The 24,908-nt window shown below is 41.6% G+C and overlaps 3 protein-coding genes across 5 annotated transcripts; 2 read left to right on the top strand and 1 right to left on the bottom strand.

Annotated features, from left to right (window-relative positions):
• Window positions 1–562: 562 nt before the first annotated feature.
• On the top strand, window positions 563–6,050 carry rnaseh2b (ribonuclease H2, subunit B). Of its 2 annotated transcripts, XM_069663538.1 has the most exons (12): window positions 563–712; window positions 1,415–1,483; window positions 1,759–1,866; window positions 2,032–2,108; window positions 3,728–3,842; window positions 3,926–3,990; window positions 4,133–4,238; window positions 5,032–5,113; window positions 5,211–5,256; window positions 5,373–5,450; window positions 5,818–5,907; window positions 6,013–6,050. In XM_069663538.1, the coding sequence occupies exons 1-12, from the start codon at window positions 649–651 to the stop codon at window positions 6,016–6,018; spliced, it is 906 nt and encodes a 301-aa protein (XP_069519639.1). In that variant the 5' UTR covers window positions 563–648; the 3' UTR covers window positions 6,019–6,050. The 2 variants fall into 2 exon arrangements, with proteins under 2 accessions (XP_069519639.1, XP_069519638.1); XM_069663537.1 differs by lacking the exon at window positions 6,013–6,050 and having other exon boundaries at window positions 5,818–5,967.
• Window positions 6,051–9,182: 3,132 nt separating this feature from the next.
• LOC138592691 (uncharacterized protein C13orf42) lies at window positions 9,183–11,347 on the bottom strand. Its single transcript, XM_069663540.1, has 3 exons — window positions 10,928–11,347; window positions 10,707–10,851; window positions 9,183–9,436 (listed from the first exon to the last, which is right to left on the bottom strand). The coding sequence occupies exons 1-3, from the start codon at window positions 11,345–11,347 to the stop codon at window positions 9,183–9,185; spliced, it is 819 nt and encodes a 272-aa protein (XP_069519641.1).
• A 1,017-nt stretch (window positions 11,348–12,364) lies between these two features.
• LOC138592841 (TLR adapter interacting with SLC15A4 on the lysosome) lies at window positions 12,365–16,287 on the top strand. 2 transcript variants are annotated; one of them, XM_069663725.1, is made up of 3 exons: window positions 12,365–12,389; window positions 13,216–13,274; window positions 15,150–16,287. In XM_069663725.1, exon 3 carries the CDS (start codon window positions 15,152–15,154, stop codon window positions 16,082–16,084), a length of 933 nt encoding a protein of 310 aa, XP_069519826.1. In that variant the 5' UTR covers window positions 12,365–12,389; window positions 13,216–13,274; window positions 15,150–15,151; the 3' UTR covers window positions 16,085–16,287. The 2 variants fall into 2 exon arrangements, with proteins under 2 accessions (XP_069519826.1, XP_069519825.1); XM_069663724.1 differs by lacking the exon at window positions 12,365–12,389 and having other exon boundaries at window positions 13,215–13,274.
• Window positions 16,288–24,908: the final 8,621 nt, after the last annotated feature.

Here is a 24,908-nt window from a genome sequence, read left to right as displayed (position 1 = left end):
CACAGTGTCATATCCTGAGAGAGGGAGTGAGAGATGCCCTCCTCTTACTGAAGGACAGATGGATGCCCCAATCTGTTGTGTGCTAGTGTGCCAAAGGACACCAAACATCCTGCACCTGAGAGTAGAAACCTGTTGGCTCTCTGTTAGGAAGACCAATCAATTTATAATTCCAGAAATATTAGCTAAGTGACGGGGAATACTGTGTAAGGCAAACCTAAACATTATCATGTAAAAATAACCAAAGCCCTTGAGCTACCTCTAGCGGCCATTATCTAAAACTGCATTTTTTTAACGTGACGTCACCACGGAATGTTCCACTGCATTAAAAACAGGGTGAGCAGGGCGAATTCAAAGTCGACCACGGTGTCTTTTTAGCTTGCTTCTGAGCTCGTTTCGTCGCCGGAATACACATTTGTCTTTTTAAAAACGTGTTGAGTATTACGTGTTTAAAAATGGTTAAAAATGAGCTGGAAATGCAATAATATACGTCTTGGTTTCTCCTGTGTGACGAACGCAGGAAGTGCAGGGAGACAGGGCGCCTTTTCTGAGCTCATGTTGTCAGGCAAAACAGTAGCCGTCATATAAGTATCTTTTTCCACTGCGAACAACGTCAGCCACAATTCATCCCGTTTATCTGAATTACACAACATGACTACTAAAAAGAAGCGAACGAGAAGTGTGCACAATGACAGCTGGGTTGTCATTGCTGCAGGTAAGTTTTAGCAATGAAATAACACCTGCAGTTGAGCAAAGTAAGCTAGCTTCCATGTAGTGGATTACGTTAATGTTAGGTACCATGATAACGTTACCATCACCTACTCAGCGTACCGGTGTGAAAGATTTCGGGAGTTTTTTGGGCAGAACTCAAACTCAATACTTATTAATTGTTTTTTATTGGAATATACTCTCTTCAAATTAAGAATGGTTGTGTTTTCGTTACCTTTGAAAGAGCTCGTTATATCTGCAGAGATAGCGGGTCCCACAGAGTCCGCCATGCTCCTACAGAAGCCCAGGAGAGACAAAATAAACACTGGCTCTAAACCATGCACTGTGTAAGAAGTGGAGGTAGCCTGTTGGTTTTATGTGTGAAATCAATGCGCAATTGCTTAAACCTGTAGGATTTCTAATGGCCAGCAGGGGGCGACTCCACTGGTTGCAAAAAAACTCTTTACCTGGCTTGCTCTTAGTTGATTGATTAGGCTGCTGGTATCGCAGTAAACATTTTCCTAGTAAGTTAATGGTCTCAATATCTAGTTTAGAGTCTTCTTTAATACAGCATGGTGTTAATTTTCGACGTAATGCTCCTATTTAGAGTAGATTTAAAGATAAAGCTAGGTACGCTTTCATACGCGACTTGTCAACCAGATATCATCTTCAGCTATGATGAATTTGACTTTTGTTTTGGTGTCCACAGAATCTGTCATCGACACACAGAAGGACGACAGTGACCCAGCTTTTGTGAGACTAAGGAATCCCTCTACAGGTTGGTCTTTATTTTTGTTATACACATATCTTTGACTGCATACAACAATTGTATTCTCGATAGTCGATTGACTGCCAGATGTTATGAAAAACATGAATTTCAAATTTCCAGAGCTTCAAGTTTCTTGTTTTGTTCACACAACAGTACAAAACCGAAAGATGTTCACTTTACTTTCATGGAAGGTTAATAATAGTCGGATTATTTTGTATCTTTTGAAGTATATTTGCAGATGTGATAGTGAAAGTAACCCAGTTCCTCATTTGTCTGTCCTGCAGATGAAGCCTCTCTGTATATGCTGAGTAGCGGTGACGTACAGCTGTTTGAAGTCAAAGCATTTGAAGAAGATTTCCACTCCTGGTTTGTTGGTCAGACCGTACAGAGAGGTTAGTCTCGTTCCCCTTTACAGTGTAAAATCTGATGAAACCTCAACACTACTACAAAGGTGGCCACCTTACCATTAGTCCCCATTAAAGACAGCCATGAAGAAATTGTTGATTGTCTTAACTTGATGTGTTAGTCATGTGTTTGTGTCTCTTTCTTTCAAACAGATGGCAGACTTCTCTTTGTTACGCCAATGGATCCTCTCTACCTTATTTTGCCCCATTTGATTAAATGTGGCAAAGAGGTAAGAAACAGAAATGTGTCTTCATGTCACAGCAAAGTGATGTGTTTGTGCCGATCGTTATAGTGTAATACAGTCTTGTTTTACCAGTGAAGGGTTAGAATCTCTCATTAAAGCTTCATGCTAACTTGTTTCATATCAGCGTTTCAAGAGTTATTAATTTGCACTTTATTGGACTCTGCGATATCTCTCCTCTGATATAGTCTGACAGCACACGAGATCTGTTTACCTCTTTTTTCACATCACCCCCAGTTCAACCTCTCTCTCAAAATAACATTAAAAAAATTTAAGATATATTGTTTGAGTGTCATCCAGGGTGAGAAAAGATCAATAAATCTATACCTACACCTCCAGAAGTGGTGGGAACACGTACAGGTCCATCTGACTTGGCTAAGCACCAAAACGTGGAGGTGGGAAAGGAGCAAACTTAGCTTATATAAACATTGTGGTTCATGTGTTGGAACAATTTCTTTACCAACATCCAAGTTTGTTGGCATCAAAAAACAAACAAAAAAACATCTTCATAATAAGGTTGCCAGGTTACATTGTTGCTTTTCTTCTCAAAGCCAAAAAGCCATCTGCGCTCACATAGTGTGCCTGGCTTCACCTGCTGTTGCTGGAGATGTTGTGCTGGAATGGCTCCACATGTACATCTTCTTCAAGCAACTGTAGTTTTGGATAGGAATGCACAGTCACCATCTTATTTGTATCAACTTATAAAGCTTTAAAATTAAATCAGTGTTTTTATTATAATTATTATAACCTTTATTTAACCGGGAAAAGTCCCTTTGAGATCAACAATCTCTTTTTCAGGGGAGTCCTGGCTGTGACAGGCAGCAGCTTAATGAAAACACATTATTACAGACAGAAAAACACATAAGGGACATTTAAAGAACACAAAATAGAAAAAGACAAGCATTTTAAATGATACATTTCTAGCTTTGCAACCAGGTAAATTAATAACATCTATGTCAGAAAGAGCCGACCTCTAGTTCTTTCATTTTGGATTTAAATGTCTTTAACGAGATTAATTCATCGGCCATTTTGCAATGTATTCCACAAGGCGAGTGCAGAATACACAAAAGCCCCAATTGAGCATTTCTGTCCATACGACAGGCAGAAAACATTTTAGTTTGCTCATGGGATAGAAGTAGATCATCATTCAGATGATCTGACATTCAGTTCACACTCCAATACAGTAGGTGGCGGTATAACCCTTTAAAAATGTCACTTAAAGGAAAACACAAGTTCCTACAAGTTCCTTAAATCCATTTATATATTGCACCTTATTTATACTGAACTATTTCATACAGCTAAATGTTGCTGCTATCACCCATACATTTATGTCACTTTATCCCCATACCATGTGTGTTTATTTTATCTATTCTTATTGGTATTTGTATTTGTATTTGCCTTCTTGCCACTTGTCTCTGTACTGTTGCAATATTAAGACTCCTGCAAGTCGGGGTAGCACAATATTTGAGCCAGTGATGCCTTCCCATTTCCCTATTTTAACTTAAAGTGGAACAGCAATATTGTGTCTGTAATACAGCAGTATAACAATAACAATATTTACTGAGACCTCACACAAGAGTCACAGTATCTGCTCATCTGCCGCTCAGGGGAAGTTCCAGCCCGTGGATCAAGTCGTCATGGACGAAGATTTCCCCGCTTGCTCAAGGCTGCTGAGCTGCACACGTTCCCTGGCTTCTTTGCACCACATCGCAGAGGAAAAAGGTGAGCTTTATTTTGCAACAAATATTCCTGAACTCTACTGTAAGGCTGACTTTCTTTTAAAAAGATGTATTCTGTACTTCCAGAGGTGGGAAACCAGAAGTTCCATCGATACAGTCAAGACAAGACGATGAACTGGTTGAAGAAAAAGGTACTCATGACAATATTTTAATACAGATATCGAACATATCTGTCTGTGCTTTTTTTTTTAAAAGCAAAAGACGACAAAATAAAAAGTCAAACTTTGTGTTCATGTGAAAATGCACAAACAGTTCTTTCATTTGTTCGTGTAGGTGGAGAGGACAGTCACTGCCCTCAAGAAGAGACACATCTCAGTGGGAGAAGGAGTCAAATCTTCAACATACGTCAGAGTGAAGTCAGAGTCAGACTGCCAGGAGGGTAAGTCAGTAAGCTTCACTGTTTAAAGGGCCAGTTCGCTGATTTTCAACCTCAGTCCTATCATGCTATCATGGGGAGCTAATGCCATTATGGTAGGTCGCTCTGTGCCTTTGGAGGACGCTATCCGCTTCTCCAATGTAGCCTTGGAAACTTCCACCAGACTATGTAAAGTCTGGTGGAGGCCGGGGAGCTCTAGGACGACTGCCTCCTTTGTCATGTCTTGTTCAAAATCGTCATCTTTGAAATGTAGACTGCAGACCTGAAGATTTTTTAGACAATCCACCGGTATATTCACGTCATATTTCAGATTCTGTACCGCTCTGATTGCCTGCAGCGAAACAGTAATATTTCACTCCAGCGTCTCTCGCTGGGCCACTCCTTTCAGAGGGAGGAGCGCAATGCACGATGGGTGTTGTAGGAATGTAGAATGGGCGAAACCACGAGCTGTTTGTACAACTTTCTACACAGCTATGGCGCCAATTTCAAATATCATTGCTTCTATCGATTACGGAGGACACCAGCTTTGACTGACAGTGGCTCCTTTAAGATGAATCCCATCTTATTGATGTGTTATATATCCAGTCTTACCTTCCTATATAACAACAACAACATCCTCATGTCCATTCTTTTTCTCTTCAGCAGATTAGACTTAGACCAATAGATGGCAGTACTATTTCATAGTTTACATCAATGGGTTATAGATCTAAAATAACATTCCCCCATCCTGAATCTATATTAAACCTAAAGAAGGATTTTATTGCTAATTACCGGCTCTCTCATCTTTATGATTCAGAGGACTACCTTCGCTATGCCCACGGCCTCGTATCAGAGTACATCAGCGAAGACCTGAGCAGAGCCCTCCTCAGACACTTGCAGTGAGTGACATGGAACAAATGTGCGAGCTTTTATGATCAGTTATCGTGCCAAGGTATGTGGGTGATGATCAAGCGTGCTTCTCATCGTGCTCCGCAGGTTACCGGAGCTCACAAGCCCAAAGGAGACAGAACCTCCTTCAAAGGTATGTTAGTGCCAGTATGATTTCATCCTAGCGTGTACACCTGGTTTTGGTTTCTGTGGTAAAAAACTTTGGTGCTCTTTGTCATGAAAAGCTCTTCTTACTTCTTCGTTTGGCAGAAGCGGAAACTTTCAGACAAACCGGTGGAGGCTGGAGAGGACTACACCAAATTCAACAGTGCAGACTTTGCGCGGAAAGTGAGTGTATACAGACGTCTGCCTGAATAGACAAAGAGCTATCTGAGAAATCTGTCTGTGGCTTTGATCATTATTTCTCTTGATTTTATCATTATAGACTGGGTGATCATTTGTTTGCTTTTATCATGGAGTCTTTTCTCTCTTCTAAGACCTTGAGTGATTGTTAGAGCAGCTCGTGTTTGCTAACTGCTTCCTCTCAGCTTTGTCTGAGTATACACACGGGTCAAAAGGGCTTACCTTGTACAAATGTGTTTTTTTTTTTTTTTTCTCAGCTTGAACTGAAGTTGATGATACGTAATGAATTCTCTGCTGTCTCTGAAAAGTCAACAAGTTTTCATATTGATTTTTTTTCCTCCCTTCATTCCAGCCGCCAAAGAAGATGACTACAGCTCAGAAAACTCTGGCTAAGGTGGACAAGAGTGGCATGAAGCCCATGTCGTCCTTCTTCAGCCCCAAGGTCAAAGCAGAAAAGCAATAACTGTTGTACAGTCTCTAGTTTGTATGTGACTCATTTGTAATAAAGAAAAGAAAATGTAATTGACGTATGTTTTCCTTTTTTAAGATTTGAATGAGGTGAGAATGAGAAGAGGAGGAATAATAGTAAGTAATCGAACCACATGAATGTGCGTATTAGTGTGCTTTATGCTACTTTATACAACAGAGAACATCACTGGGCCTTTTCACTCTGTGTATCACTCCGCCTCAGCCAGGTGCTCTGAATACTGTTGATTAACATTACAGCAGACCGTGTAGTGTGGTGCACTATAGATGTGTTTAGGGTCTTTAAGCGCAGTACTCGAGTGAATGTCCATATCAGAAGATCCTTAAAGGGTGTGTTCGACTATTTTCAACCTCAGTCCTATCATGCTATTATGGAGAGCTAATGCCATTATGGTAGAATAAAATGCAGTTTGGCTCTGTGCCTTTGGAGGACGCTATCCGCTTCTCCAATGGGCCCTGGAAAACCTCCGCCACACTACGTAAAACTGTCATCAGGCGGAGGCCAGGGAGCTCGCTAAACTACACTTCCTAAATCTAGGACGCTCGCCTCCAATGTCATGTGTCGTTCAAAAGGTTAAAATGTAGACTGCAGACCTGAACATTTTTTTAGATAATCCACCGGTATATTCTCGCCGGAGTTCGGATTCTGCATTACTCTGAGCCATTTCCTGCAGCGATCAATGTCCTTGACTGGAAAACGGTATTATTTCACTCCAGCGTCTCTTGCTGGGCCGTTCCTTTCAGAGGAAGGGGCGCAATGCACGCTGGGTGTTGTAGGAATGTAGAATGGGCGAAACCACGAGATGTTTGTACAACTTTCTCCACAGCTATGGCGCCAATTTCAAATATTGCTTCTATATCGATTACAGAGAACACGAGCTGTGACTGACGGCGGCTTTTTCAGGGGCGAACTGCTCCTTTAATTAAATAGAGGAAATATTGTTCCAAGTAATTGCAATTAAAATATGACAAGTTTGTATTATTGTTGAAAGTTGAAGTACAAAATGTAGAATGACCTTCTTTCGAGCATCATTTCTATTGAACGTATTACACTGTGCATATTTTAAAGTGATTGAGGTGGATCTACTTTAAGGACAGGGTAGATTATTTTGTATGTAAAATCTAAATCTACACATTTCCAGTATATGTAGAGGACTAGAAGTTAGGACAGTATAAAATAGTGATACCCAATTACAACGCATATAACTAAAATTTGTATGACCAATGTATGTTGTGATTAATCAGGCTGGTACCTCTGACTCACACAGCAGACTCTTGTTTCACTAGTTGCTGATAAATGAAAACAAACTGTACATGATGAAAAACAGCTGATCTGTGGTAACCTGTAGACACACACTGCAGGAGAATGTTTGGGTTGCTCGGCAACAAAAGTCCAGTTTCAGTTTAGTTGTGGAACTGGTTTAGTCAGCGGGGCAAAAAATCATCTGTTGTTGATTAATACTTCTTTTTGACGCTTGTGTAACTGTTGTATGCAATATCACACGAGAGGGAGTGATGCACTGAATATCAGCTGCCTGTGGCCTCATGCATATGACAGAATCACATTTACAACTTTAAACACATTTTCACTGATCCTCCCAGTGGTTTATAACTTCTCGAGTGCTCATGGACATGTATTTGTGATGAAACAGTTATCCTAACTATTACAAATATAACTCTTAATAGCAGCCATTCTCATACCTGATACTTGATCATACTATTGATGTAGTCCTGTACATTTTAAAGGGCTTTTAATATTTTTACACCATGATATTTCTACTTAAACAGTCTGAATACTTCTTTCACCACAGTAGACAAAATCTTTTTTTAATCTCACCTTCAAGCATTCAGACAGTTCAGGCTCAATTTTATGTTTAATTCTGCGATACAGATATTACCATCGCCCATAGCGCACCATAACATGTTCTTTTGTAAACTGACCCTCACGTTTGAAACCATTTAAACTCTGGCAACAAAAACCAAAACAACCAAACCTGCTTTTGAACTATTCAGTCCCTGGATAGGTCTTACAAATCTGAGCCTCACTCCTAAATGAATGGAGTATCCTGAGTTATGTTTACCTCGCAGTGCCGTGAAGGACACTGTCGAATTTAATTGATGGCTTTGATTCCTCAAAGGAATGCCGTCTTTCTGGAGGAAACATAACATTGAACATTCCTCTTTTTGAAAGAGTCCAAAAGTACACTTTATAGAAATGTTAGTAACGGATAAAAGTGAGTTAAGTGAAGGAACAGTTGCTTTTTTAGTTTGGTCTATTCTGATAAAGTTGTTTTAAAGTTACAATCTATTAAACAGATTTTATTTGATATAGAGATAGACCGATATGGTTTTTTCAGGGCCGATACCGATACCGATTATTAGTAGTCAAGGAGGCCGATAACCGATATTTGGAGCCGATATTCATTTGCAGCTAAAGTGAAAATATTGGAGTCAAAATTTTGAATAATACAATCTCCAACACTTAACTTTGTTTAAATGCCTTTAAGCATATGTTTATTAAACAAACAAACAAAAAGCGCAGGGAGTTCCCAGGATCAGCAGCATCTCTTATAAAGTGAACTGAAAATTTAAATAAATAAATAAATAACTTCCTGAAGTTTTATAAAGTAAATAAAACAAAGTTAAATAAAATTTGCAAAGAAATGAACTTTTTCTCCTCTCCGGCGTGTGTGTGAGCACCGTTGGCCGTCGGATTTAAAAAAAAAACAAAAAAAAAGGCCGATGCCGATATACGTCAAAATACCGAATATCGGCGCCAATAAACGGTCTATCCCTAATTTGATATCAATGTTTTTATTCATCTGCAGCGGCTCACAAAATCCCCACAGCGGATGATACTTTGATCGGCCTTTAACAGAGAGCAGTAGGAAAAACACAGGTGTAAATAATGAAATGAATGATGGCTGAATTCCATTTAGCTGCTTCAGTTTCAGGGTCCTTGTATTGTGCATGCTGGGTCACGGTCACACTGTCATGACTTACTGGGACACTTCCATCTGTGACCAGCCGCAATATCAGCTATAAGAGAGGTCATGTTAGGACAAAGATTACTTCATGTAATCGACTTTTTTTTTTACATTTGCTTTATTAAAATTCCTTTTAACTAAGCAGGTATAAATGGTTTGGATGGATGGTTATCAGTGCATGCTGTCTGTCCACACAAAGTAGGTCGAGCTCTCCGTGCTGCTGGTTTCAAATGTCTATCAAGCTTCACTGCTTTTTTAATTTGGGCTTGAAGCGCAGCGTCTGGAACGCACTCTCCACCACTTTGGGCAGGTGGATCGGGTTCCTCTGCAGCCGCAGTCGGCTGCTCGTGGACCCGCTCTGGTTTTTCTTCTTCTTCTTCTTTTGGGATCTCTCATTGGCACAGTCGTCAACCGCTTTCTGTTCCGAGTCCTCCGCGAGCCGAGGAACCCGCAGGACCCAGTTAGAGTGGAGGTCGTGTTCGGCCGAGCTGGAGGCCACTGTGGGAGAGGAGAGCAGAGGAAAGAGCCTGAGAGGAGGATGAAGGCTGCTTTTTGAGGCCAGTTACTTTCACTCCTGTACCGTCAGACCCCGAATGATTTTCACTCTGATATTTTATTTAATACTTAGCTGGGTTAGATCATCAGCTTGGCCTTAAAGAGCAGAAGCAAAGTTTAAATGAATAGTGTCTGGCTTCCACAATTCTGAACCACAACAGGGCTTTACCTACCACCTCTAAGCAGTGTTGGAAGAAGAATAGGCTTGGATTGAGTTTTTACCTACCCGGATAAGCGGAAGATAATGGATGGATGAGTTTTTACCTGTAGCGCTGTGCCGTGACACCCACTTTTCTCTCAATGTTGAACCAATAAGTCTGCTTTTTTAAATAGATGAAGTGAGCTAGTCTCAAAGTAGTAATATAACAGTGTTATAATATTCAATTTGTAGGAAATGTTTTTGTAAATTTATGAAATTGCCGCAAGCAAAACGATTTGTGAACAGAGGCCCCTTAAATTTAATTATACATGATTGATGAACTATCCTGAAAGCAACATTTTAAAGAGTGTAGCTGGTCCAGCTCATACATCTTACAATTATTAAAGATACTACCTCAAAAATAACAACTACTAGCATTTCTTTATTTAATTTTAGTGACCTCCACGTGTAGAAACTGCAATCTATAAGGCAACTTCTAACTACTGTTAAAACAGTTAAATGCACAACATTCCCATTCAAAATGTGTTGTTCAGCTGTTTCAACTTATGAAGGAGTTATATCATCAAGCTCATGTGATAATAAAGATAAAATAGTAATTTCATCCTGCGCTGCACATAACTGGCAGGATGTGATTGAGATGTCAATCAAGCCCAGTTTGTAGGCGCTTACTCTCTCTCAGGAGATCTAATCATGACCAGAACCAGCGAAAAAACTCCTCACAGGAGCTTTAAGTAAATAGCAATACAGGAAATGTTGTTTCAAGTAAAAATATACTAGTTACAAGATGCTTATACAAGTTTGTATTATTGTTGTTGAACCTTAACCACTGTGTCGTGTTGTGTTGTTTTATATAAAGTAGTACAAATCATTTATATAACCGTATGCTCTTCGCCTAAATATAAGTAGGCCTGCTTGAGTGCATTTTAAAGTAGCCTACCCTCGTCAACATTTTCAACATCAAACCTCATTCAGAAGACGAGTTTAAGTATGATTTTTTAATCATACTGTGACGACAAATAAAAGAATATTCCAACAGACCCATTTCAAACTCACCTATGAAGTCCACATCTGCGTGTCCATCATCCATATACGGCTTCCGTAGAGGCTCGCTGTCGCAGCTGGCTATGACCGCGTCAAAGAACTGCAGCGTGTCCTCCTCGTCCGGGACCGGAGGGGCGAAGGGTTTGACTCTGGATATCTGTGTTTGAAATTAGCAGAACATTTACCTTTGATATTTTCTACCAGGTGCTCTGTGGTTTCTGTTTAATTCGTACCTGTTCCTCCTTTTTAGGCGGCGGGGGCGCGGGCTTCTTCTTGGAGGACACTGTGGCCTTGCTGTCGGTACTTTTCAAGTCGCTCACGCTCTTTGTGTACTGCCGCCTCAAAGCCACGAGCGCTTCCAGGTACTCCAGACAGTTCTGATTCTGAGAGTACAGCCATATCCGGTCCTCTTGCCTCTGATAATAGTACAAGGTCGACTCGATGCTCACGGTGCTTTTGCTCCGTTTCAAAGTTGAGCCCACGGCTGTCTGAGTTTTCTCTCCCACCACGAGCATGGAGGTGCTGCGGACCAGCCGGACGGTGCACGCGCTGTGGTAGTCCTGCTCGGACCGGAACCCACCTCCACCTCCAGCATCCCGCCCTCTGTGCCCGGGATGGTTGGGTCGAAACACATTATTAATCTTCCTGAACATTCCTCTAAACTTTCGGGGTTAGTGACTTCTCCTTAAATTCCTTTGTTTTTGTGTAGCATCCATCCATAGTCATCTCTTAAAGCCAGCAAATATCCCTCAAAACAAACAAACAAAAATTGGACCGGAGCTGTTTAAATTGATTAGTCGCTGTCCAGGGTGCTGAAATTCCCAAATGGTTGCTCCATTGTGCCACAAAAAGCAACAGCAGGTCTGAGGCACTTGTCTAACCTGATCTCAGCATGTCTTTAATGTTATCGGACGCTGCCTAGCAACATTGTTGTAGCAACGGGTTGGTAACTCTACACTTTGTGCTACCGTTACTGAACAGCAGTCCTGTGTCAGATATCCTGACTCATAGAGAAAAATAACTAATCCAACAAACTCTGGGCCTATTTATTTACTTATTTTGGCTGTGAAACACCTGTTAATAAAAACACATCTTCTACAAGACAGATGATCTTAAAAAAATATGATGGGTGGCTTAAGCTACCAAAATGCATAAAAATACACCTCTGATAAAAAGTGTTAATTCAGTTCAATGCTCTGAATATAACAAACTGGAGAAGTTATGTGATGTTGACTTCTGTCTAGGTTTCCTCGCCTGATTAATAATACAACATGTTCTCTCGTGTGTCATTGGCTTCTATTGTCAGGCTTCCCTGCTGCAAGAGCAGGACGTCTGACGACAAGAGTCTTAACTGGAGCGAGTCGCACATGCAGACAAGGTGCCATAAATAAAGCCTGAAAGTTTCCATCACTCTCACCTGGTAACTGATTTAGGCCTCACCTTGGTTTGACGGGGAGAGAAATTAATGCAGAAGTTTTTTTTTTTACCACAGAGGAGCTCAAATCAAGTAAAGACAGAAAACTATTTCAGTATCATTTCAAAGTGTCAGGTGAAGTATCTTAGCATGTATGTAAGCATGTTTTTAAGGAGGAATTGACGACTTGTTGCTAAATCACACTTCTGCTTTGGCACGAACAGGTGAAGAAGCTCCAAATAGAAGCTAAAAACCTTCATGCTTACCTAAAACAGGAAACGGTATGTGACAAACTTTCAGTTTCCCGATAATTTAATCAAACTAAATGACTTTCTCTTCTGCTTTTAGCTGACACTTTGGCTGACACCCATCGCACACCTGTTTCATTTACGAGGAAACAAAACATCTGTGGATTATTTTCTAATGCTTATTTTCAGAACATAAGAATACTGGATGCATAAAGACTCTAAAGTTTGTAACTTTTAGAGAGAAAAATAATCAGCAGCCGAAGGAAACAAGTCTTTTCTCATGTCAGATATAGATGGACGTCCATTGCCGAACATATCTAAGATCACAGGAAACAGGAAAATAAAAGCCCCTATGACACTCCGTTTGGAGGTTATTTTTCACATTAAAAGTTATAAACTTTATAGCGAATGCGATCGTCTTTATGCGTACAGTGTTATCCTTGGGTTGGCACCGATTGCTTTTGAGTTCTGGAGTTGAGCACGACAGCTTTGTCTTTGTTCGTACATAAGAATACAACACCTGCAAGAAGGAGAAGAAAAACTAAGGCAGGGGAACAATCTTATGTAAGCTAGAAAGAATAGATTGGAAGGGGATAAACCCAGCTGTATGAAAATAAGATATTTATTTGCAAAATAACGAGTTTGAATATATTTACACTGCTGCAACATTCACTTTGCAGAAAGGGGAAAGAACAGAAAATGCCAGTCGCTTCCACTTCCTCTTGGCGTGGTATAAGTCGACCCTCGCACATGAATGCACTCTGTTATGCATGCACGGATCAAATACAGTGCACACATTTAGCAGGCTGTATCTATTAAATGTGATGTTTCTAAGAAGGTTCTCTCTGCTCTGAAAAAGACTGTGGAAGGACACCCGGCACCCTGAGCTGACTGAGAGACTGCGATTCCGGCCGGGAGGTAGGAGGATGAGTTTGATTTATTTATGATTGTTTGATAAGGCCGCGTCTTTTGTAAATCCTCCTTTAGACTGGCTTTGTTTTCTGTTTGGGGATCAATATTGTTGGATCATGAACAGGGTCATTTCAGACTCAGTAGAAACAGCTTCAAAGAGGGTTCTTTCATGTAGTAATAATAGACCTGTAGGTGTTTGTCATTATGTTTTATGGTAATAATTAGTTGAGTTGTGTCCCACTGTTTAGAGGCCTGTCCAGGGACAGCTACTTTAAAATAGCTGCAGCTATGAATGCTTTAGGATAGGGCGTTTATCCATGCTATATACTGTATAAACCTGTGTATCGTTTTAGTGTAGGAAAGGGACTCAGTTACTTCAAGCATTTACAATAATGAGGTACTTAATTTTATAATCCTCTACCTGCGCCCCTCTTTAAGGAAAATAATGTTTCTTTTTATGTCCCTTAAAGCTCCTGTGAGGATTTTTTCGCTGGTTATGAAACAGACTGAAATTAATTCTGATGACTCTATATGAGCTACAAAAGCAAACCAGACCATCAGCGACAAGATTCATTATTTCTATAGAGTTATTTTTAATGCCTGAAACTGCTGGCGGGGGGGGGGGTAGGTGTCAGACGAAGTGATTAACTGCACGCTGCCTTTGTTTACATTTCCAAGGGCAGAAATTTAAAGTGAGTGATACATGTGACTGTTAAAGAAAGCAGGATGAGATTGTATTTAAAAAAAACACCACTCGAGCATGTACAGGACAAAATCAGCAAAGACATGCGAGGTACAGCTTTGTCCACAGGGGGCGCCAAAATCAACACAGACCAAAAGTTCCTCACAGGAGCTTTAAGCTACGAGTTACCAATTGCGATTTTGGATCTGATAGGTAGTTGGTCGAGTTAATCAACATAATGAGGCAGGACAAACGCTGATTAATCAATGACGACAGCTCAACTGATCCGCTGATTAAGGGCCAGTTTGCAATTAGCTGATCAGCGGACGTTTGAGTGAAAAAGACAAGAGGTCCCAAAATCGAAAGTGCCGTTTAGCGCAGCCACGGCACCGGTTGCATACCGCCGCAGCCACACTGACAGCACATTTGGCGGAGAGCAGACGTCAGTGTTTGACAGACATTAGCAAGATAATTAGAGAATAGAAGAAGACGAATTTTACGACACAAAGAGCGGTCGCCGTCATTACACAAGCTCTTAAAGCAGCGGAAAACACCGGGGGTAACTTATACACATTGGGCTACCGCAGCCTCCGATCTTCTGTCCATCTCTGCTTTGTTAACACAACTTTGATTCTAATTTAGCAGTAGTCCCACGACCTACACTTTACAAAAAAGATAAGCTTATGAAGTAAAGCGCTTTGAAACTTGTGCTGACATTTCTGGCTTTTGACCCCCTCACAAAAAGCAGTGTCTGCTGGGGCCTTTGCTCCCACTAAAGCCTCATTTCCCTTTAATACGTCTCAGACGGTTTAATTCACGGTATTTTTAAGGTCAAACAGAGGTTAAATTCAATATTCTGCCCCCCAAATAAACAGAATGTAAAAGATGAAAAACACATCTCCGTAACTTTGTGTTTCATCTTTCTGTCAGGGTGCCTCTGATACTCTGATACTAACCCTTGTGACCTTTTCAAGGGCTGACCTTGGTTTTGGCACTTCATCACATTTTTGATAATAACTACATCAGTACTTTCTTTCGACTCCTAAACCCAGACGGATTCAAATGCAGGGTGTTTACTTGTCCCTATAAAGTAGCATAAACACTTAACATGAATAAAAATGTAAGCTAACATCTGCATCTTCTCCTACTGTGAATAAGTGTACCTTAATAAGTCTCTGAGTGTGTGCTCTCTGTTGCAGCCATGCTTTGCGAGGGCAGACTGTTGAGCATGACCTATGCTGAACTGGATCTGGATCATCTCCGTCCTCAGCCGACTCTCCACAGTGCTTATGGCCTGCCGAGAGCGGCTGCTACCCTCATACCGGGCTCCAGCAGACACACTCCACGCGCTCGTCACGACTCCCCCGAGCAGACGGGTCGCTCAGACATCAGGAGAGCTTCAGAGGAGTTGCTCATTTCTCCGCTGCAGTCTCCCCCGAGACAGATCTCTCCGCAGATCGAGATCCCGGCTCAGGCCTGCTCGGATGCCGAGTCCCCGTTCTTGGTTCCCTCCTTCTGTCAGAGCTTCTGCCAAAACTACAGCGACCTTCACATCGGAGGCGACCACGTTTTGCCTCTCTCAGCCAGCGATGGTGAGCTCCGTGTTGTTACCGACGCCCAGGTTGTCGGGCCCTTCCTCCAGTCCTGCGACGTCCTCCCCGCTGTGGAGGAGTCTCCCCCTGGGCCGACACCTCAGACTGGACTTCTGCACCCACTGAGGGGCGGCTCGAACCGCTGGAGGCAGGGGAGCACCCGTGATCGGAGCTTCTTGTTCCAGGGGCGTGAAGGTCCATTCTCCAACTCTCTTCTGAACCACTACCTGGAGCATAAAGTCCTGGATTTGTACCAGCAGTACATGATGGAGAACATGGCCCGAGAAAGGCCTGGTTCAGGTTCTGACGCAGGCCCTGTTTGCCCCCTGCTGTGCTCAGAGCTGGTGCTGACGAGTTTAGATCAGATCACTCTGCAGCTGAGTCGTGAGGGGAACCTGGAGGCCGGTTTAGCTAAGGACATGGTCCTGAGCTGCCTGCTGCGGGTGGCTGGAGACATGCAGTCAAGTGAGATCAGCACTCCCTTTCTGCAGATTTCAAACGAGGCCTCCGGGGAGCCGCTCAGGGAGAATACAGAGGAGTAACCCCGGTGTCAAGGCACCCGCTCGTCCAATTCTCCTTTTCATTTTGATATTTTTCCTTTCATAAGCTGCTGAGGACGATGTGGAAAGCAAATTCTGTATGTGATTAGTAATTACAAGGAGGTTGTGCTGTATTCATGTATCATGATTTTCAAACACAGTCATACAGGTGGTGTTTGTGGTTGACTGTGGTTGTGACGTCTCACTTTCTGAAGGACAATAAAGACAGGAAGTGAAACCTGAAACTGATCTGTCTCCTTTATTAGCTTCATTTCTCAGCAGAACACACATTCGACACCAAAATGTTTCCTATTGCCGGCCATGTATTTGAATAACGATGAACATGTGCAGTCGCAGGCCTTTTCATCCCTTTCAGATGTGCACAATATCGTGACGATGCGACTGGTTACAATATGCGCCTCACAAAGAGGAAGTGGAAACTTGAAACCTCTGGTGCTCAAACGCAGAAAGGACTTCTCAGTGAAGTAGGAGACATCTTGTGTCCAGCAGTTAAACCTGAAAATATTTCAAGTCTCAAAGAGGGAGAAGGAGCAGATGTGCTTTTAAGTTAAAGCAGGCAATTGAGGCAACGATCTTCAATGAATTCTAAAAGATGTGTATTTTATCACCCTAAAGAATCTTTTTCTTTTAATGATCATCTTTTGTTTACAGCTGAAAAGAGGCAGGAAATACAAGGGGAAGAGAGTGGGGGATTGACACGCAGCAAAAGGCCTAAGGCGGGAGTCGAGCCTGCAGCCACTTCGTCGAGGACTGTCGCCTCTGTGCAAGGGGTGTCTGCTCTACCCACTGAGCTAAACCAGCACCCTGAAGTGTGTAAGTTTTGACGCATCTGTCGGCGACACAGCTGAGGAGAACAGGGCAAAGCTCAGCACCATTTCTCTCTCTACTCACCTCATCAGACAGTTATGACCTTGTTTGTTAAATTTAATGGAGTTAAATCAGATTTAATTGAAACTTAAATTAGAAAAATAATTTGTTCATGGTTGGAGCGCTGGTTTAGCTCAGTTGGTAGATCAGGCGCCCCGCGTACAGAGGCTACAGTCCTGCACGCACCGATCGCAGGTCATTTGGTGCATGTCATCCCCCACTCTCTACTCCCCATATTTCCTGTCACACTTCAGCTGTCCTATAAATAGAGACAAAAAAAGCCCCCCAAAAAATCTTAAAAAAAAATAAAAATATGGTCCTGGTTCGTACTTAATGAGCACCAGACATTTTCATTACTAGGGCCTTTCTCAAACCGGACCCTCCCCGCTCAGTGAACTCCGTTTGACGTCACACTCAAACTTTGGCCTTACATAAAGAACACAAAACATGCCACATTCTCCTGGGCTTTAATATCAACACTTTTAAAAGTGAACCAACCTTTAGTACCTTTTTAATACAAGACAAGTCATTACAAATATTCAAGTCTGACGGATAACATCTTCTAAAAAGTTTCCCTTCCTTAAGCACGAGTCACGATTTTTAATCGTCACCACCGCAATAAACATGGAGGTCATTTAGTTACAAGTACATCCCTTATGTCCTCGTAGACGACACAGCAGGACAATAAAAGAAGCTCATTCTCAATTTGACCAACTCACACAACAAAAAGTCTGCCCTCCCACTGTCAGCAAACTTACATTTTGATTTATCCCCAAATATAATAAATCATTTCCCAATTCTTAAAAAAATAGTCGCATTTGATGAACATATATCATGCAAACACAATCTTGGACTGATGACCAGGGCTGACACACAGAGGCCAACCTGTCACACTCACACTCACATTTACACCTGTGTGCAATTTAAGAGTCACCAATTAACGAGCATGTCCGATGCAGACACGGGGAGAACATGCAAACTCCGCACAGAAAGGCCCCCCGCCAGTCTATCTTAATAAAAGAAGTAAGTTAAAAGAATAAATAAAAGAAGTAACTTAACTCAACTCAACCCTCAAAGAAATTTGACGTAACTCTTCCCAATGAATATGCAGCAACTCAAAAACCAGTGCGGGGGCTGGCAGCCTACGGTAACAAAGATGTTATGCAGGAAAAAGGAACTTGAACCCAAGAAGCAGAACACAGACACTGAGGCTGGTTTCAAAGCAAAAGAGTGTATTACAAACTCAAAAAAAGGTACGAAGGGGAAGGCAGGGCTGAGGTAGGGGGAGCCAAGGTTCTTTTCCTGAGGGAGTGGGTCAAAAAAGGATTCCAGGAGTAGGCAGTGGTGGGAGCAGGCCCAAGGCACCGTAGGCAGAAGAAATAAGGGTAAGTGAAACAGGAATGCAAAATCTGGAGAGCAAAAAGGCCGAAGCGTACTGACTGTCGAAATGAGTCTACGATCTGGCAGTGTGGTGGCGAAGAAGCCGGGTATTTGTAGCAGAGCTGATTAGATGATTAGCAGCTGCCCACTGGCTCCCACACACCTGAACCCACTCCTGTAATTAAGCAGAGACAGACACACAGAAACAGGGAGGGGGAGAGACCTGCTAGGAGGCAGCAGTGGGCGTGACAAAAGATTGTTGTTGTAATGGTGGCGGCTGCGATGGCGATCATGACGGTGCATATCTGTTGAAAAAAAATGAAAAAAACCATAAAACTTTACATAAAAATATTAATATGAAATATTAGCAGCAATTAAATCCAATGTAATGAGGTTTGTGTTAGCTGTCCAAGTGAGTATTAACATCTGACATTGACTTGAGGATACTGGGTCACATGACTTGGAAGCTATTGAAATAAACTATAAATAGATTTTAAACAAGACGAGGTCAAAACCTAGTATGTGGCTGACTGCATCAGGTCAATGTGTGCTTTTGTGGGCAATGTGTTACAAGGACAGTCCTTATGAGGCCGGTGACAACAAAGCAGGTGCGCGCTGCGGACGTAACAAAGTATCCAGAGCCGTATAAACAGAGAGTTGCGTCAGTGGAGGTTCAATATGCTCCATGATCCGCCACTGCAATTACTCAGTCAGTCACATACAGACCTGTGTGTAACATGAATTAAAATTGCGTCTTATACACCAAATTTAACGGTATTTGTTTTGTGTTAATGCAACTTAAAAGGTTCAAGGTAATAGGTTTCATGAGTACACACAGGAGAGTTTTAAGCTGAGATAAACTACTAAACTAAGTTCATCTTACTTCATTGATAAGTTCAATACACTGAATGGAATGGGCACAAAATGTTTCCAAACCTGTTGCTTATTATGTTGATACTTTATGTAATCGTCTTTGGTCCCTTTGACTGAAAGTCCTCCATAATAAGAAAAGAAACTGGTCAGTTAAATATATTTTATGTAAAGTGTCTCAAACTTAAGAAAGGAGTCCTCAGTGACCCGCGGAGAGAATCTTTAGGCAGTGTTCAGTGTTCAGAGATGATCATTAATCAGCTGCTTCAAGAGAAAAGGCCTCCTCACACTGTTCTTCTATCAGCGATCCTTTTTGTTAAAGGTTAAAGGTTCAGTCAGTTCATTTCAAGTGTTGGTGCATCTCTTTTAGAAACCAGAGCTCATACAAAGTCTATCATTTAAAGTATATAAAAGGCTTTCTTCCATCTGTTCTTCCATGATTAAGAAAGTCATTGATATTATATAAGTTAATGAATCTGTCGAAGGTCATGACCAAGTTTGCACGTCCCTAATCAAAGAAGTCCTGACTCCATTATTGAGCCTTTATTATTCATTTTTGCATTATTGTTTAAGAATTTTTGCATTAGTGTTTAAGAATCCTTGAAAACTTGCACACATGCAATATTCTCTTTAATTATCAGAACGGATCCTGTAAAAAATGTATAAGGCACTTTAAAACATACTGAATATATAAAGCTTTAGGGCTGCAGAGGTTAGCGCTGTTGCCTCACAGCTAGAAGGTTCCTAGTTCCAACCCTGGATCAGACGCAGGGGCCCTTCATGTGTGGAGTTTGCTTCAGATCTGATAGCTGCACAAATACAGTTGACTGTTAATACGTGCATAGTTAACTACTAATAGATGTATAAATTCTAATAAAGCAAAGAAAAGTTGTAATCTCGAAGATCTCAGTTTCGTTCTCTTTGGCGGCACCTGTGGAGATAAACGGTAACCGCAGGAGCACACTTCCCAGATATCCAGACAGTGCTGCATGTGTGACGTCCACGGTTGGCTCCGGCTGTAACTCTTGATTTTCCTCGCTGACGGTCTCTTTCCTTTTTAGACTGTTTGCCTTCATCTGAGCGTCGAGTTTGTTTCTTTTTCTTTGGATTTTCACTTATTTTTGAAGTTGTATCTGTAGTCATCCATCTTTTCTTTGTTTGTTCAGCCATAGTAGATTACTGTTTACTCGCAACACTTGCAGAGACCAGAGAAGCAGCCGCTTAGCTCCGCCTACCCTCTCTGGCAGACCAACCACTGCTGGGTGATGGAAAACGCGTCACTAACTGGGCGCTGCATGATTTTTTCTGCATGTGTAGCTTTTATCAAAGCTTTCAGCAGCTTATTACCTTTAATATATTTCTTATTAGTGCTTATAATATAATAATAAACATGTTTATGTAGTAGTATGCACTCTTATTACCTCATTATAAGCATCTTCTTAGGACTTAATAATAATAATAATAATAATAATAATAATAATAACTTTAATTTTTATAGCGCCTTTCATGGGACCCAAGGTCGCTTTACAAGGACACAGAAACACTCACAAACAGACTAGACACAGTACATTAAATGACTGGTGTTAAAGGCTGTAGGCTGTGTTGAATAGATGGGTTTTGAGGAGTTTTTTCTTATTACCTAGTAACTAACGCTTATTGCAAAGTAGGTAATATAAAGCCTTAATATAAAGTCTAACTATATGTTCTTTAATGGCTCACCTCACATTGTGCATTTAAACACACAACACTATAGAATACCACAAGTAAAAAAGTGGCTTATATACAGTATAAACTGTATATATATTTGTTTTTTCTCACTATAATAAAAACATATTACATAAATGTAAACTTTGATATTTATTCTTATTCTTACGCAGCGCTGTAAATGATTTCATTTATGACTCGATGTAAAATCTGCAGTTTAATAAACAGTCACAAGGGGGAGCATCACCACCTCACCTATTAACCCCAATGACTTTGACACACACCTTCTCCTCCTCTATTTCCTGTCCTTCTCCTCCTCCTCCTCCTCCTCCCTCGCCCGACATCTATCCATCCACATAATGCTTCCTATCATCTGCACCCTGCTGCTGCTAATCTATGATGTCATCAGGACGGGGCTGTAAATCTGCAGCACACACACACACACACACACACCGTCCTGCAGTAACAGCAACTGTTTGTGACACTGGTTCCTCTCCTGTGTAAACACAACACAAGTTAGACATAAGTTAGCTGCACTGCCTGATGTTTTTGGGAAAATATGGCTCTACAGCGGAACAGAGAGTCAAACTGACGGATTTGCACACAGAAGTGACATGTTATTTTCCACGTTTCCCCTGATTCAAAGTGCGCTGAAATCCCCGCGACTCCTTTCCAGCTCGGCGCAGCCGTGGCCTTCTGAGCCCGCGTTTGATCAGCTTCCTTGTTTCCTGTCCAAACAAGAGAGCCACAGGAGGAAAACGCTGTTTACCAAAAGCTGAGCGCCGCAGTCGGGAGCCCTGTGAAGTCTCAAGGCCGCCGAGACACATGTTTGGTATTTCTGCTTCTATCCGGATTGAACATTCCAGGTACATGTTAAAGGAACTGAATCCTTGCAGACCTAAACAAAAACACACTCACATATAAATATGATTCAGCCGGCATATTCAAACAAACTGATTTCCACAGACCTTGGGAGGATGAAAAACAGAACTCTTGTTTCAGCGCAGGTTGAGCTACATAATGCAGCCTTTAATATTTATTTACAAGCCCTTTAACTCACCAAATTAAACCTTTTTAACAGATATACCCTGCTGCATTTAAGTGAAATACTATTTAAATGTAAGGGCAAAGAATGTTAAAATGTTCTGTAATTATTTGTAGTTTTACTCCTCAGAAAACTAAGAAACTAAGGAATGAAGGAGAAGCCCTGAAATAAGAGCAGGGACAGAGACTGATAAATGTGGTTTAAAAATGTAAAAAAAAAACAAACACATCTCTCATGGTCTGTCCATGAAACTAACTGGGAGGTTGAAGTGTTGGAGTGTCTTTCAGAGGTTCATAAAGTAATTTCCTTGTCACAAAGAGCTTTTAACATGGAGGGCGGTAAAGGCAAGGCCACAAGATTTCATATCAAAGCCAAGGTCCCACATACACTCTCACCATTGTGGCTTTAATCCTCTGTAGCACTCTGCGGCTCGCCTTTATTTAAAAAGCTTTTAGTATGAACCTTGTTAACTGAAACACTGTTTACTTATATTTTTTCTTCCTTTGTGACTGCGTGATTTAAAAAAACCTTTATCGCAGTTTTTCCAAGGCCTGCCGACGGCCGAGAATCAGTGAGCTCTTTACAGGGTTAGACATGGATACACATGCTCAGTCATGTACACACAAACTCATGCACATTTCCAATTTTTTAATTCGACTCGTGAAGAGTTTTTATGTATTTATTGTAAAAAGCAAACTTAAAGTGGGGCCCAGACTACAAGATAATCGCGCCTTCTGTCAATCGTAAGCAAAGTCACGATGTTCGGATGGTTCTAGAGATGATCTCTCCGGATGTTTCTCTGGTGTGAGGGATTTTAAGAGTGATTTTACTTCCCCCGATCAATAGCTAGTTGTGATGCAAGCTGACTGAAGCAGGAAGCACAACAACCGCAGCCATGGCGACAAAAGCAAACAGGGAGCATAAAATAACATGTACGGCCTAAGTCATCATCACCAATTATTCCTGCCCTTCGTCCGCAATTTTTGTTTACTCGAAAGTCTCGTTTGACCGCGAGAGACTTTGTGAGATTTCCAGTTTAGTGAGTCGGGACTCTGGCTGTTGGTGAATGGAATCTGTCAGTGTGCGGTGTGCTGTTTTTGGCGTAATCGTTGCTCTCCACACACCAGTGTTGTGACCGGGTCATCTTTGCCAAGTCTCAAGTCATGTGTTCCAAGTCTCAAGCAAGTCTCGAGTCATTGTTTCTTGGGCAAGTTATTTCAAGTCAAGTCAAGTCCTTAGTTAAGGCAAGTCAAGTCACTTTTTTCCACCCAAGATGCAGCACTCTTACCCGTAGTATCCGGTCTTTATAAAGAGAAAAGACAAGGTGTTAGTAGCCCGTCTAATAATGATATTATTCGCCAATTTATTTAACCTCTTCAGAAAGTATGACAATGATCTATATCTGTATTATCTTGACAAAGGCGCAGCCATGACGATGGTCTGGTCTGAGACAGTATTGAGTAGTAACGAGTACGACTGATGAGGATTCTCTTTGGGGGCTTTGATGTTGCATGTTGCCATAGCGAGGAGTGTGACAGACAGCCAGTCATCCAATCATGACAACCACATACAGGGAGCTTTTTGAGCCGTCCAATCAGACTTGATAGTTAGACAAAAACTTGACAACATTGAATTTTATCATTTTATATTTAGCAGCTAACATTCAAACTTATCAACACACGCAAGTCATCTGAGTCGTCATGCCTCAAGTCAAGTCGAGTCTCAAGTCATTTGTTTTTTGTCAAGTCGCAGGTCATCAAAACAGTGACTCGAGTCGACTGGAGTCCAAGTCACCAAGTCTCAAGTCCAAGTCTCTCCACACACTATAGGAGTGAAACTGTTAAATCTATGATTATATGCTCATGTGTGGGCTCTCTCACATTTTCAACATCTGTTAAGATTTGAAAAATCTTTTAGTGTGAGCCAGGCATTACACACTCACAAAACCCAAACAGGTGCAAGCACCTCAAATGTCAGACTGCAGCTGGTGTATCAGGGTGCTTAAATGAATTAACATTTATACAGAAAGTGGTCCTTTTTCACCTAAACTCCTTTTTGACCTTGACAAAATGTGCTTTTTTATAACATAACATCTACCGAGGTGACCTAATGTCCGAGCGGCAGCATGCTGGAACATTTAATGACAGCCCCGCTCTGTATCGGGCTGATTGACACTGGGACACGTAGGTGGTGGAACGGGAGAACACACATTTCCCGGTCAGTTAGCCGCTCAAGGTTGCAGGGAGCCTGCAGCGGCGCGGGTGACCTTGGCTAAGCCGGAGCAGACAGAGGGAGACCTTGAGAGACAGCGGGGAAGCAGGATCTGGCGCTCAAAGAGCTGGGGAACATAATGTGGTAATGTATGACTATATATCACAGCACAGAGCGCACACGTGACTGTGGTTGACAAGTGGCTGGAATAACAGATTTTTATCCACTCACATGTTTATTCTTCTTTACTAGATGTGTTTCTGCTTAAGTGCTTCAAACCCTGTATAGATTGACTCACCTTTTTACCTTGTTTGTTGTTTGTGCTTCTGCAAAGTGCATGAGTTTGAAATGTTCCTTAGTCTCACTTCCTTTCTCTGAAGCCCCTTTTACACTGCCCCTTCAAGGAGGGATTATTATGTTTCTGTTACGCCTCGTCTTCTATGTAAAACGCACAAAGGTGTGTGTATGTGAAGCTCGCGCTTTGTCTTTACATGGCACGCGCCTTTTGTTTCTGCAACGCTCGGAATGCAACGTCAAAACACACACTGGGGCGGCTTTACGTCGGCGTTGCATGATCTAATGTAAAAATGGCAAAGGTGGCATAATGGCGGAGCTTTGTTACGAAAGTTACAGAAAAGGAATTACATTCATTTTCATTGGTCACTGAATGGCGAGTTAGAACACTTTCTGCCATCTATATTAAAGTTAACAGTTAGCATACTCATGGAA

The sequence above is a fragment of the Semicossyphus pulcher genome, unplaced genomic scaffold (genome assembly GCF_022749685.1).
Source record: "Semicossyphus pulcher isolate SPU_LCO1_2020_fin unplaced genomic scaffold, fSemPul1.0.p SCAF_15, whole genome shotgun sequence".
Taxonomy (NCBI): Eukaryota; Metazoa; Chordata; class Actinopteri; order Labriformes; family Labridae; genus Semicossyphus; species Semicossyphus pulcher.
This window is presented reverse-complemented; position numbering and strand designations above follow the sequence as displayed.